Source organism: Anastrepha obliqua, chromosome 6 (genome assembly GCF_027943255.1).
Source record: "Anastrepha obliqua isolate idAnaObli1 chromosome 6, idAnaObli1_1.0, whole genome shotgun sequence".
Lineage (NCBI taxonomy): Eukaryota > Metazoa > Arthropoda > Insecta > Diptera > Tephritidae > Anastrepha > Anastrepha obliqua.
Window position 1 is genome coordinate 73,862,427 of NC_072897.1, and position 13,535 is coordinate 73,875,961.

The window sequence follows — 13,535 nt, forward strand, 5'->3', positions numbered from 1 at the left end:
TTGTTTTTTGGTAGGACTGTCAAACAAGTCAAGCTCGAGTGTGTTCTTCGAATTTAACGATGGAAATTCAAGTTGAACAAAGAATTTGTATGAAATTTTGTTATTCCAACAAAATTTCGTCTTCAGACGCCTTAAAAATCTTGCAGACAACCTATGGGGACTCTGCTCCATCGCGCGCACGTATTTTCCAGTGGTACAAATCGTTCAAAGAGGGCCGTACATCGGTTGAAAACTTGCCTCATGAACGTCGTCCAGCAACATCAGTAAACGACGAAAACATCGGAAAAGTAAAGGAAATTGTGCTTGGAAATCGCACAAATCGCAAAATCGGTTAACGCTGAATATTATTTAGACGTTTTAAAGCGTTTGCGCGAGAACATTCGTCTTAAAAGGAAGGAATTTTGGGACAACAAGTCATGGTTCTTGCATCACGATAATGCACCAGCTCACACATCACATCTTGTTCGCGATTATTTGAATAAAAATAATGTTAACATCGTTCCGCAAGCACCGTATTCGCCTGATATGGCTCCATGTGACTTTTTCCTGTTTCCCAAGCTCAAGTTGCCGCTCCGTGGAAAACATTTTGGGACAATTGAAGTCATAAAAGAGAATTCGAAGAACACACTCGAGCTTGACTTGTTTACAGTAGCACAGAAAACAAACTATGTGACATATCACGTTGAAATTTGCCATATAAGCTTATAACAGTCCTACCAAAAAATAAAAAATTTATTTTTGCCATATGTCATCCGCGGACCGTTTTATTGATACCGTCTCGTTCATATTTGAGTAGAATGTATGTACCAATAGCAGAAAATGGAATGAATTTCATCAATGTTATTGATGTGAAAAATCGATCGAATGCAACAGCCACATCATTATCACGGATAGTACCTGCTAATTTCAAAACCACTCTTTCTCAAAGAGTTCCAGAAAGATTAGTGGTGACATGTTTACCAGTGTATACATTCAAATCGTATGTATATCCTGTTTTTGCATCACATCGCAACCAAATTTTAACACCGCGTTTGATTGGTTTCATAGGCATTTACTGCTTTAGACTGGACTTACCTTTGAATTTTGCCATACATTCATCGATTGATTGAAAAGGGCTATCACTTCGTATTCGCATGAATTTTTCTTTCATACATGAAACAACTTCGGAAATATAGTAATCTTTTGGAGCATTATCACGTTTATCACAATCATTTAAATATATTTTCGAAGAAAGTAGAGTGAACCGATCGCGAGAAATACTTTGCTTTATCATTTCGATTCCCATTGATGCGTGTTTGCTCCAATAATCATGTAATGATGGCAAATGGTTGTAGTGCATAATCAAAACACCATTATTTCATGTTCATCGGTTAATGCTTTATTAGTTTTCTTCTCTTTATTAAGTTTTTTAGTCGCTGATTTGTGCACTGTGCAATAAAAATACACAAAGTTTTTGGAAAAAATTCTCTAAATACACGTAACTCGGTAGACCCTCTGGGAAGATCTACCAGAACTTGAGAATCTTTTTCTAATGGCATTCGAAATTTGGGTTCCAAACATCAATATTCTATGATGTTAGTCCAGGCAGCAATGGCAGGTGCTTCACTAACCTCATTCTCGCATAATTCTTTTTCCTCATCCACACTCGAATTTATGTCATCGGCAGCATATTCTTCGTCTGATTCGGAATAGAAAGCATCACTCTCACCTTCATAATTATTATCTCCATCTGCTTTGCTGTTCCCAGAGTTTGACGATGGTTTGTAGCTACTCTCAGATGGGCTAAAATCTTCCTCTTCAGAGCTTTCATATAAAATATCTGCAACCTCTTCCACAGTGTACTTTTTCTTCGACATCTGGGAAAAACCATATTGGTACAAATAAGTCCCATGTAAAATGCAAACTGGGACAATAGATCCCAAGACATACAAAATTATATGCTACTCACCTTTACTGATAATCTAAGAATGTATTAAATGCAATATAGGGAGCATTCTAAGTGCACTATTTACTGATTCGATGCTAACGCAATGACGATCGCGGAACATATGTTTTTGACATCGTTTGTCTTGCCATATCGTCAAAATTTCTCAACACGTGCTTGTTAACTGGATCAGTGGTGCCACGTATATTATAATTACAAATTTTTTTGGGATTTTTTTTTTATAAATGAAACCAAGAACTTTTATTGGGACAGTTAAGATGGAAGTTTTATTGAATAACAAAACTAATAAATAACTTTGTACGAGGCTGGGGCATGTTGTCCCAGTAGGCGCGAAAGGGTTAAGCCTTAAGTTTTAAAGGCTTGTTAGTCTTTTATTATTCATCAATATGGAAATTGCAATATCGTAAATCAATCACACAGGCCTGCGAAATCTCGCTTTTTTACAGTTTCTAAAACCGCTATGGCTGTTTCCTGAAGGTTTTTTTATGCTGAAAACGAATATGACCTTGAAAATGCTCCAACACGTCAGGATTTTTGGCGATTTGAGGTTAAATAGTCAAAAAATGAAGCATTTGGCCATTTTTAAAAATTTTTTTTGAGCAAGGTATAGTTTATTTTTTAATTTTCCACAACGGCATCCCAAAGTACTACTCTTTAGCTTTAAGGTCCTTTTTTTAAATATTTTTACGATTAATATAAAAAAAGTTATTCTAATTGGGGGCAATTAGGCTTTGGTGCCTCGTAAAGCTTTTTGGGAAGCTTAAATTCTATTAAGTTATAAATAAAGGTATAATTTGTAGCCGCCAGATAATCAAATATGCTGCATCTTAGAATTTTGTTTTTCCACAAAGAAATGTGGTCATATCTTTTGACACGATAGACGTAACGCGTAACATCATTAAACGCAAAATCAATTACGTTAGATGAAATAGAGTCAAGCTTGCTATACACGAGCTCAGTGTATGTGATGTGTGGTACAATTAGTATAAAGCTAGCTTCTTTTTAGTTTATGGTATAATGCCGTAAGCCTAAAATTTTTAATCTACGTAAAACAGTATACTAGTACACGTTACTAACAACTTTATTTACATGGCAAGAACAGCTCAACATCAGGGCAAGAACAGCTCAACAAACAATTTTGGAATACCTTCCACATGTACTAAAATGTTACCAATGGGCAATACATATGACTTGGCCGCATTTATCGTGGGCCCATTGTCAAATTGCTGGCAGTTCAATATTAATTTAAAACACAATTCCTCAACAAGACCAATTCTACTGGACAAATACTATTGAATACCTTTAGGATAAGCATGGACATTGACATACTGTCATTCACAAAGAGACTAAACAAAACAATCCAAATGCGTAAGCTTTTTGCACCAAAGGTCAGGTTTTACTGAGTCAAATCTCTTAGAGAAATCCGGAAGGAAAAATGGAGATACGTTCCTTTTGTCAAACTGTATCCTTATGTCATTAAGTATAGCGTTTTTCAATAGGTGCGCTTCAACTTTTTTCCGATAGGGAGGGCGAACGACGCGATATTTTTAATTTTTCGCTTGTCATTCGTAAACTTCATTAGTATACATTTCATCATGGAGCGCTACACTTGAGCAACGATTGCAAATCATTGAATTTTATTATAAAAATGCGTGTTCTGTTAAGAAAGTTTAAAGTCGAAAAATCATCTTCAGTGACGAAGCTCACTTTTGGCTCAATGGCTTTGTCAACAAGCAAAATATGTTGCATCCCGAAAAAATCACTGTTTGGTGCGGTTTACATGCCGGCGGCGTAATTGGCCCATATTTTTTCGTTGACGAGAACGATCGCCACGTTACTGTGAATGGAAATCGATACCCAGACATGATAAACGATTATTTTTGGCCGCAATTGAATGGTATGGACTTAGACGACATGTGGTTTCAACAGGACGGGGCCACAAGCCACACAGCACACGCTACAATTGATTTGTTGAAGAGTAAGTTCGATGAGCGCATTATTTCCAGAAATGGACCGGTCGAATGGCCGCCGCGCTCGTGTGATTTGACGCCTCTAGACTACTTTCTTTGGGGTTATGTGAAGTCATTGGTCTACAGTAACAAGCCGGCGACGATTTGTGAGCTCAGAGCCAATATTGAACGCGAAATTGCTGGAATTTCGGCCGATTTATGCAAAAGAGTGGTCGAAAATTGTCAAAAAGTCAAACCGTTTGTGTTTTATTAAAAAAAAAAAAACGTTGAAGCGCTCTTACTGAAAAACGCTTTATATAGCCGTAGAGCAGCAATGCTTAGGTCTAATCCCAGACTGCAGTGGGGACAATATATTATTTTTCTGAAAGAGTGATGAAATTTGCCTTGCCGTCAGCGACTCGCACACATTCAAAAAGGCTGATAAAATGCTTACAGGTCTCTAACCACTAGGGCAAGTATCATTGCTCAGATGGAAAACACGAAGTTGTGAAACAGTAATATGTGTTAAAACGTGTTAAAGCCCCGAATAAATGCCAGCCCAAGTTTCATATATTTCAAGGATATCCCATCCTCTCCAATGTCATTGAACTTGATACCCATTACAGATATCAAACTTCTGATTCAGATACCACATGAAATTGCAACTCATATTTTAAACCAAAATTGCTAATAAAATTTTGGCTAGAGTTGGCATTAAGCATGTAAGGGTCAATTTTACATTCAGACTTAAATTTTCCATGTACCTTCAAGTTTTTTAAAATGCGCCATAAATCTTTAGATGGTACTTAGAGATACAATATTTAAAGTATAACTGCTTTGCTTTTTTTAAAATGGCTGAAGCTTTATTTTATGTATTCTTGTATTGTGACCAATCATTACACCGCGTTACACACATTCTGTCCTATGAACCAAATATACTTTTTCGGAAAGGGGATAAAAAATAAAAATACACGTGTATCGGCGATTTTCATGTACACGTCACAATTGTTTTTTTGGTGTATTTTATAACTTTAAACGACCAATTCTTGTATGCATATCTGTATAGCCACACGATCTCAGGATTAGCTTAACGGATTTGAATGAAATTGGGCACACAGATAGTGTATCACATTTCTAGACTTTTCACCTAGGTGTTGCCACTGACAATGTTTCACAGGGTTGCCACCTGTTCGAAATTAAAAAAAATTGCATGAGATATGCCGATGTGGGTATCAAAAGAAAGGTATTTCACTCCGCATTACAACAGAGATATAAAACACCGAATTTTTTTATTAATTTTATTATATTGAAATTAAAAATTGTTACATTAAAAGGTGACTGAAATTTTCACCAAATATTTGTGTTGATGTTAAACGGCTCATTTCCATTTTTCAAAAAATTATCTCAAAACATGTAAGCGTGGCAAAGCGTATGATATATCATACATAAGCGTATTCGGATAGCTACTTCTATGAAAATAAAATTACAATATATACATAGGTTTTGAATTCAAATCAACATTTTATTTATAAATTGACATATTATACATCCACACATTTTAAAATTTCTTAGTTATTTGATGAGTCAGTTACATGATATTTGTAAAAACAGTTATCTGGGTGCAATCCGAAATTTTATTTCACGCATATAAATTTTGTACACTTGTCACAAAATTTGCATTGGCGCTGAGTTCTTGAATAATTTACGTAGTGCTCGACTCCATCGTATCTAGTTTCGTCTTCTCGTTTCCTCTTTCGTCCTGAAACTGGATGAAGTTCTTTTGGTTTTGAAAGAATGCTTCTTGTAAGACATCGAGAAGAGTTCCTTTGGATAAGCTTTTCGAAATAACATCTACAAGTTTACAATAGCTCCATTTAGACAAAATGTGAAAATGGGCCAATACCATTTCCTTGATCTAATCTGAGTTCGGTAAGCTGCCGTTTGCTGATCGAAGAGATCGACTCCACCATTCCGCAATTATACTCCTTGATGATTACTGGTTGCTTTACGTCTTGTCTACGTTTTTGTTGCTGACCATATCTTTTGCATAGTTCTGTTATGGTCGTTATGTTATCGTTTTTACAGTTTGTTGCAATAGTGACGTTATAATTATCATTGCATCATTGAACCTGCCACTAAATGGTTGTACACATCACTTTCTGTCTCCCAGTACATCCGAGAAGCTGGTACCTAAAAATGCAACTAATAAATTTATCAGGTAATCAAGTGAAATTATGGTTGAGAATAGTCACTTTGTTGTACCCACTTAATATAAGGATGCCTAGATAAGTGTACAATTCCTCAAGATTTAGGGTGAACGCTTCATCTCCTTTGTTTACAGCGTATTTTATAGTCTGTGCTTGTATATATTTCATAAATCATCATCAAAAATTAGTTCAAGAATTTGTAGTGGACTTAAATCGTTATTCAAGATATCTGCCATAATATCCGGAGTGTGAACGCGTACTGCTGTGTTTGTGCCTTATCTTGTTTTTAGTTCTATTTTGGACCACTTTCGACGAATTGTGGGTTTTTTCTTTTTCCTTTGAGTGGAAGTCACTGACCGCGAGGTTTTTGAATTGCTCACATCATTAAATACTGTACATTACCCACTTCTGAATTGGCCATTTTTTATCTCGCATGTCCTTTTTAGAACCCCACGGCCCAAGTCGCCCAAACCTTCATCGTCCTCATCTGCATCATCGCAATCGGATAACTCTTGTTCTTCAGGTGGAAGTAAAGTCACATCGATTGAATTGGCATTTCTGATGTCGACATGCATTATCGTCCTCATTCAGATCTTCGAGCCATCCAATTATCTCCTCAGTTGTTACTTGTCTATAAAACGGTATTGTATATGAATGCCCGTAAAGCCAAACTGGGGTAGCGTTTACGTATGATAAAACATACGCAATGATTTACAAGAAGGTAAAACACATTTCGGGGCAAATTTTTCACTGCATTTTATATGTATTCGATGCCTCATGGTTTCACCTTTGAGTAAATGCCCGTTTTTATGTATAAGTTAACAAATAAAACTTAACATAAGGATATTTTACTTGTAAGAGACATTTATAAGTTTCATAAGTTAAGAAACAGCCCTCGCAATTGCGATATAACATAAGTTGTATCAGCGCGCTATAGCTGCAATGGTCAGCAACGGTAACCGGACACTTTTGTTTTGCTGCAAGAGTTTCCGTTATCGCCAAAGATTCTGCTGAGTCGGCTTGCCGACCATGACATTGTGGCGTGATGCGAGTTTTGGCTTAGGTTAAGTGAAATATTCGATGTATTAAGTTTTTAGTTTTGATATACAGCGCTCCTCTGATAAGTCGCTGGAATAAATATCCACTCCGGCACTTGGCCGTAAAAATAATTTGTTTTTTTTTAAGAGGCTCAGTTCGCCTCTCAACATTATTTTAATTAATTGGCGCCCAACTAGTGGTCAGACTCCACAACCAATAACAACTAAAAAAGCAGCGCAGGAGCTGCAACAACCAACAGCAATTAAGACAGCAGCGCGGGAACTGCGAGTGACCAACCTTATAAAGAAATTTTTTTCGTGTTAGTTGAATCATGTAAGTGGATACTCTAGCCAAAATTTTTCTTCAAATACAAAAGTTTAATTTTTATAAAAATTAGTTAATACTTGTGAGTATTTTATATTGCAACAGATCATAATTAATAACAATAATCAGAACCAGGTTTCTGAAACACGTGAGAGTGACTGCTTTGAGAATTTTAGTTGAAACAATTTATCATCCAGATCGTTAATTAAATTACTTTGTGTTACTTTCTATGTGTCTAAAATTGTGCTATAACAATACATACAGTTCTCGTGGTTCAGAGCTACGACGTAATTCGATCCATCTTTTGACGGCCCGTTTTACTTTTCGCGGCCACTGGCCTGCGCATGTCACAGTTCAGCCAATATAGAAAACCTCGCAAGCAGTCTAGCGACTCAGATTCCGACTGTGACATTCGCATCAGAGTCCCGGCTACAAGACTTCTCCCTGCAGTTCCCCCACCATTAGGTAAGATGGACCCAGATCAGCTTAGGGAAATAATAAGGTCGGCTGTCAGCAATGCTTTAGCTGAACAGGCCGCTACAAACGAGCAGAGGGAGCGAGCATTGACTCAAAGAATTAATGAGTTGGCTCAATAAATAGCAGCAGCAAACGTTGCCGCCCCACAAGTAGTAGCATATGCTGCTATAGGAATTAGAAACGACATTCGCTGTGACGAGCCGCTAGATGCCGTCAAATGTTTACCTGAGTTTGCAGGAGCACAGGAAGCTTATGTATCTTGGAGACAGGCAGCATTAGCCGCTTACGAGATCTTCAGACCACATAATGGCAGTTCTCGTCATTTCCAGGCTGTTATCATTATAAGAAGTAAGATCAGGGGCCCCGCAGACGCGGTGCTGGCCTCATTTGGTACTGTATTGAATTTTGATGCGATAATAAATCGCCTAGATTTCACATACAGTGACAAGAGACCAATTCATGTCATTGAACAGGAATTAGGTACCTTGAGGCAAGGTGGCCTGTCCCTGCTTCAATATTACGATGAGGTAGAGAAGAAACTCACTCTTCTCACTAACAAAGTTAACATGTCATATGAGCCGGCTTTAGCAAAGGGCCTATGTGAAAAATTCCGCGACGAGGCGTTGCGTGTATTCATATCGGGTCTCAAGCGCAGTCTTACAGATGTGCTCTTTGCAGCAAAGCCCAGAGACTTGCCTTCCGCGCTAGCTCTCGCGCAAGAAGTTGAGTCAAATCATAAAAGGTACACATTCGCGGCTAATTTCGCAAGAAGTCTAGAGGACAAAGAGCGCAAGCCGCATGCAAAAGCGCAGGGTCACCAACAGGAGAGGCATTCGCAACAAGCCGAAACACAAGCTAGCGGTACAAAGAATCCACACTTTAGCAAGCAAAGCAAGGCCCCAATGCAGACTGACCAACGAAGCAGTAGGCAGCACAATAATAATGGCGCACCGGTGCCCATGGAGGTTGATCCTTCCTTCTTAAGGGTTTTGCAGCCCACTCAGGCCTCTGCTTACGCGAATAGGAAGCACCCCGCATCCGACCGCACAGGCGGTCAGAGAAATCAGCAAAGATTGAATCACGTCACGCAAGACGCGGGACAGGGAGCAGAGGCGTACGCTGATGCCGCCTCTAGCGCAGCGGCACAAATCAATGGCGATGCTAGTTATGACTCTGATGCCCTCAATTTTTTAGGAGTAAATCCCTGCTACCCGTCATCAGACGAAGAATAGCAGGGACTCACATGCGATTCCTCATAGACACGGGCGCGGCCAAGAATTTCATTCGGCCACATGAAGGGTTAAAAGGCGTCCACTCTGTAGAGTCCCCCTTCAAAATTCATTCCATTCACGGCGAGACACAAATTACACACAAATGCTTTGTTACAATGTTTGGGTTAAAGGCAACCTTTTTTATTCTGCCGGACTTGTCAACTTTTGATGGGATTGTAGGCCTTGACCTGCTAAAGCAGGCAGCTGCTTCGCTTTGTCTAGCTTCAGGACAGCTTAAATGGGGCACGGAGGTCGAACAAATCACCTTCCACACGTGCAAAAATGTAAATTTCACAAATGTAGACTGTGCAGAGGCATCCCCATTAGCTAGAAGTTCCTTTTTGAAAATGCTAAAGACCAGACAAAAGGCCTTTGCAGACCCAGACGAGGCGTTGCCGTATAACACATCAGTCGTGGCTACCATTAGGACCACAGATGAGCAACCGATCTATGCCAAGCTTTACCCATATCCAATGGGAGCAGCTGATTTCGTTAATAAAGAAATCAAAGATCTGCTAAAAAATGATATAATTCAAAAGTCAGTCTCTCCCTACAATAACCCAATATGGGTAGTAGACAAGAAGGGCACTGATGAAGCGGGCAATAGGAAAATGAGGTTGGTAATGGACTTTCGAAAGAACCGTGCCTGACAAATACCCTATGCCAAATATATCAATGATATTGGGGAATTTGGGGAGAGCCAAATTCTTCTCAACATTAGACCTCAAGTCTGGTTATCACCAGATCATACTCGCTGAACGCGACCGTGAAAAAACCTCTTTCTCTGTAAACGGGGGGAAATACGAGTTCAAAAGGCTCCCCTTTGGATTGAAGAATGCAGCAAGCATCTTCCAAAGAACCATCGACGACATACTGCGAGAGCAGATTGGCAAATTTTGCTATGTTTATGTCGATGACGTAATCATCTTTTCAGAAGATGAGGACTCCCACATTAAACACGTGGATTGGGTCCTAAAAAGCTTACACGAAGCAAACATGAGGGTCTCCGTCGAAAAGTCACGATTTTTTAAGAAAAGCGTGAACTTTCTTGGTTTCATAGTCACCAGCACTGGCGCCACGACGGATCCTGAAAAGGTTAAGGCAATACAGGAGTATCCAGAACCTAAAACACTGTTCGAGGTCAGATCATTTCTAGGCCTCGCAAGTTATTACAGATGTTTCATTAGGGACTTCGCCACAATAGCAAGACCCATCTCCAATATTTTGAAGGGTGAAAATGGAACAGTCAGTAAGCATAGGTCCAGAAATATAAAGGTTCAATTCTCTGAAGTGCAGCAAAGGGCGTTTCAGAAGTTGCGCGACATTTTGTCATCTGAGAATGTAATGCTCAGGTACCCCGATTTTAAGAAGCCATTCGATCTAACGACCGATGCTTCGGCTCACGGCATAGGTGCAGTCTTGTCTCAAGAGGGTCGTCCTATAACAATGATTTCAAGAACATTGAAGAACAGCGAGGTAAACTATGCAACAAATGAGAGAGAGTTATTGGCCATCGTATGGTCACTTGCCAAGTTAAGGCACTATTTGTATGGGGTGAAAGACATTAATATCTTCAATGACCGTCAACCCTTGACCTTCGCAGTTTCGGAATCCAATCCAAATGCGAAGATCAAAAGGTGGAAAGCGCGCATTGACGAGTCTAATGCACGTATCTTCTATAAACCCGGCAAGGACAATCTGGTTGCGGATGCCTTGTCAAGACAGCAGCTCAACGCTGTGAATGAACAAGAAATTGAGTCCTGCGCAGCAACGATCCACAGTGAGGTATCTCTCACCAACACCATTGAGACAACAGACAAACCCTTGAATTGTTTTCAAAACCAAATAATGCTAGAAGAGGCGCGTTTACCCTTAAAACGAAGTTTTATTCTTTTTGGAAATAAGAAACGCTACTTGATCAGCTATACTTGCATCGAATCGCTGCTAGACGAGCTCGAAGATGTAGTTTCACCCAAATGCGTAAATGCTCTCCACTGTGATTTACACACGCTTGCAATGATACAAGATTCATTGGTTCGTAGATACCCGGCCACAAAGTTCTGGCATTGCAAAAATCGCGTAGTGGACGTATTTGCGGTGGGAGATGGAAGGGAAATCCTCACAGCCGAGCATAATAGGGCCCATAGGTCTGCACAGGAAAATATTAAGCAGGTACTCTCGGAGTACTACTTTCCAAAGATGGCAAGAATGGCCAATGAAATAGTACAAAATTGCAAAACATGTGCTAGGGCTAAATATGATAGACACCCCAAAAAACAAGAGCTTGGGGAGACACCGATCCCCTCACATGTAGGTGAGATGTTACACATAGACATTTTCTCCACTGACAGGAAATACTTTCTAACTTGCATCGACAAGTTCTCTAAGTTTGCTATTGTCCAACCGATCCCCTCAAGAACCATTGTGGATCTGAAGCCAGCTTTAATGCAACTAATGAATTTTTTTCCTAAAGCCGAATCCATTTACTGTGACAATGAACCGTCATTGAATTCAGAGACCATAGTGACTATGCTCGCAAACAACTATGGGGTCAGCATTTCAAATGCACCACCATTGCATAGCATCTCGAATGGACAGGTTGAGCGCTTTCACAGCACTCTGTTAGAGCTAGCCAGATGCCTAAAGATCGATAAAGGCATAAATGACACCGTAGAAGTCATTTTACTGGCTACAACTGAGTACAATAAGTCGATCCATTCGGTCATCGACCAGAGACCAGTTGATGTGGTTCAGGCGCACCCAGATGAGCCACAAGAAAAAATACAAGAAAAGATCAGAAACGCTCAGACGATGCTCAGAGCTAGGGAGAACGCAAATCGGCAGAATAGGGTCTTCGACGTTGGTGACAAAGTTTTGGTCAAGTCCAACCGACGACTCGGAAACAAACTCACACCTTTATGTGATGAGAAGGCCGTGGAAGCAGACCTGGGGACCGAGGTCCTCATTAGAGGGAGGGTGGTCCACAAGGACAACCTAAGGTGACTCCCTTGTTTTTTTTTACACCTTTTTTTTTTAAGCCACTAGGCAAACTCGTATAAGTTAGATATAGTTGTTCAACTTACTTTTAGCCACTTGGCATAGTTCTTATAAAACTTTCTTGGTGGTGGGCCTTAAAAATAAAAACAAAAAAATTGCTAAAACAACCTCATTTCACAGGTTTGGATCCATATTACTCCTTTCCTTATCCCTGGCTTCGGCACATGTCATCGACTACTCGCGTGTCAGGTATATTCCCATCGTCGACGGCGAAATCTTGGTATGGGAGAAATACGCCTATATCAGGCACTCGGCAAACCTCTCAGAGTACGCGCGAATGGTGGAAGAGACAGTCAAATTAATTGACATGTTCCCGCTATCCCACATGAAAAAACTTCTAAGTGTGGACACGGCACATCTACAAGACCTATTGGAGGCGTTAGGCACACACCATAGAGTCGCCAGGAGCTTAGATTTCCTAGGATCCATACTGAAGGTTGTGGCGGGTACACCCGATGCCGATGATTTAGAGCAGACTAGGTTTACTGAAATGCAATTAATAAATGCCAATAATAGACAAATAGAGATAAACACTAGAATTCAGGACCAGCTTAACCAGTTAACAATCACTGTCAACAAAATTCTCAAGATAGCCAAAAACTCACAAGTCGACACTAGCCATTTATTTGAAACACTACTGTCTAGAAACAGAATGCTAATGATGGAGTTGCAAAATTTAATGCTTGCTATTACTCTTGCAAAGGCTAACATTGTTAGCCCAAACATTTTGGACCACTCAGATTTGAAATCAATTTGGCTAGAGGAACCCACCAACACTCCCATAGGAGATCTTATGTCCGTTGCGTCCGTAAAAGTTCTTCAATCCATTAACGCCATACACTTTATAATTAAATTCCCCGAGATTAAAAGAGCTTGCAGAAAGATCACGATTTATCCTGTCGTCCACAAGAACTTCATAGTGCGATTGCTTGACAACGTCATAGCCGAATGCGATGGAGAAATCCACACACTGCAGAGTTGCGCCGCTTCACCTGGAGCCACATTTTGTCGTCTGGCTTTGGAAAGTTCATGTGCCAAAGAACTCCATGCAGGTGGAGTCCCGGGTATTGCCAATTCTCCCTTGCTGAACATCACTGCCACCCAAGATGTCCTCAGCCTCCCTTACCTTCATCGTTTAAATGAACGTAATCTAGAGGTGATACAGCAATTCAAGAAAAACGCCGGAACTGATCAAGCTTATCGTGTGGCATTCATCATTGGAGCCATATGCTGTGCTTTAATCTGCATTGGCCTCACTTTTTGTCGA

The 13,535-nt window shown here is 39.9% G+C and overlaps 1 protein-coding gene across 1 annotated transcript in view; it reads right to left on the reverse strand.

Annotated features, from left to right (window-relative positions):
- Positions 1-6,156: 6,156 nt before the first annotated feature.
- Positions 6,157-13,535, reverse strand: part of LOC129249781 (ADP-ribosylation factor-like protein 4C) — a 95,625-nt gene continuing 88,246 nt past the window's right edge. The window contains exon 4 of the mRNA XM_054889412.1: positions 6,157-6,732. Coding sequence (XP_054745387.1) covers positions 6,718-6,732 — 15 coding nt within the window. The 3' untranslated portion in view covers positions 6,157-6,717. The remainder of the gene's footprint in view (positions 6,733-13,535) is intronic.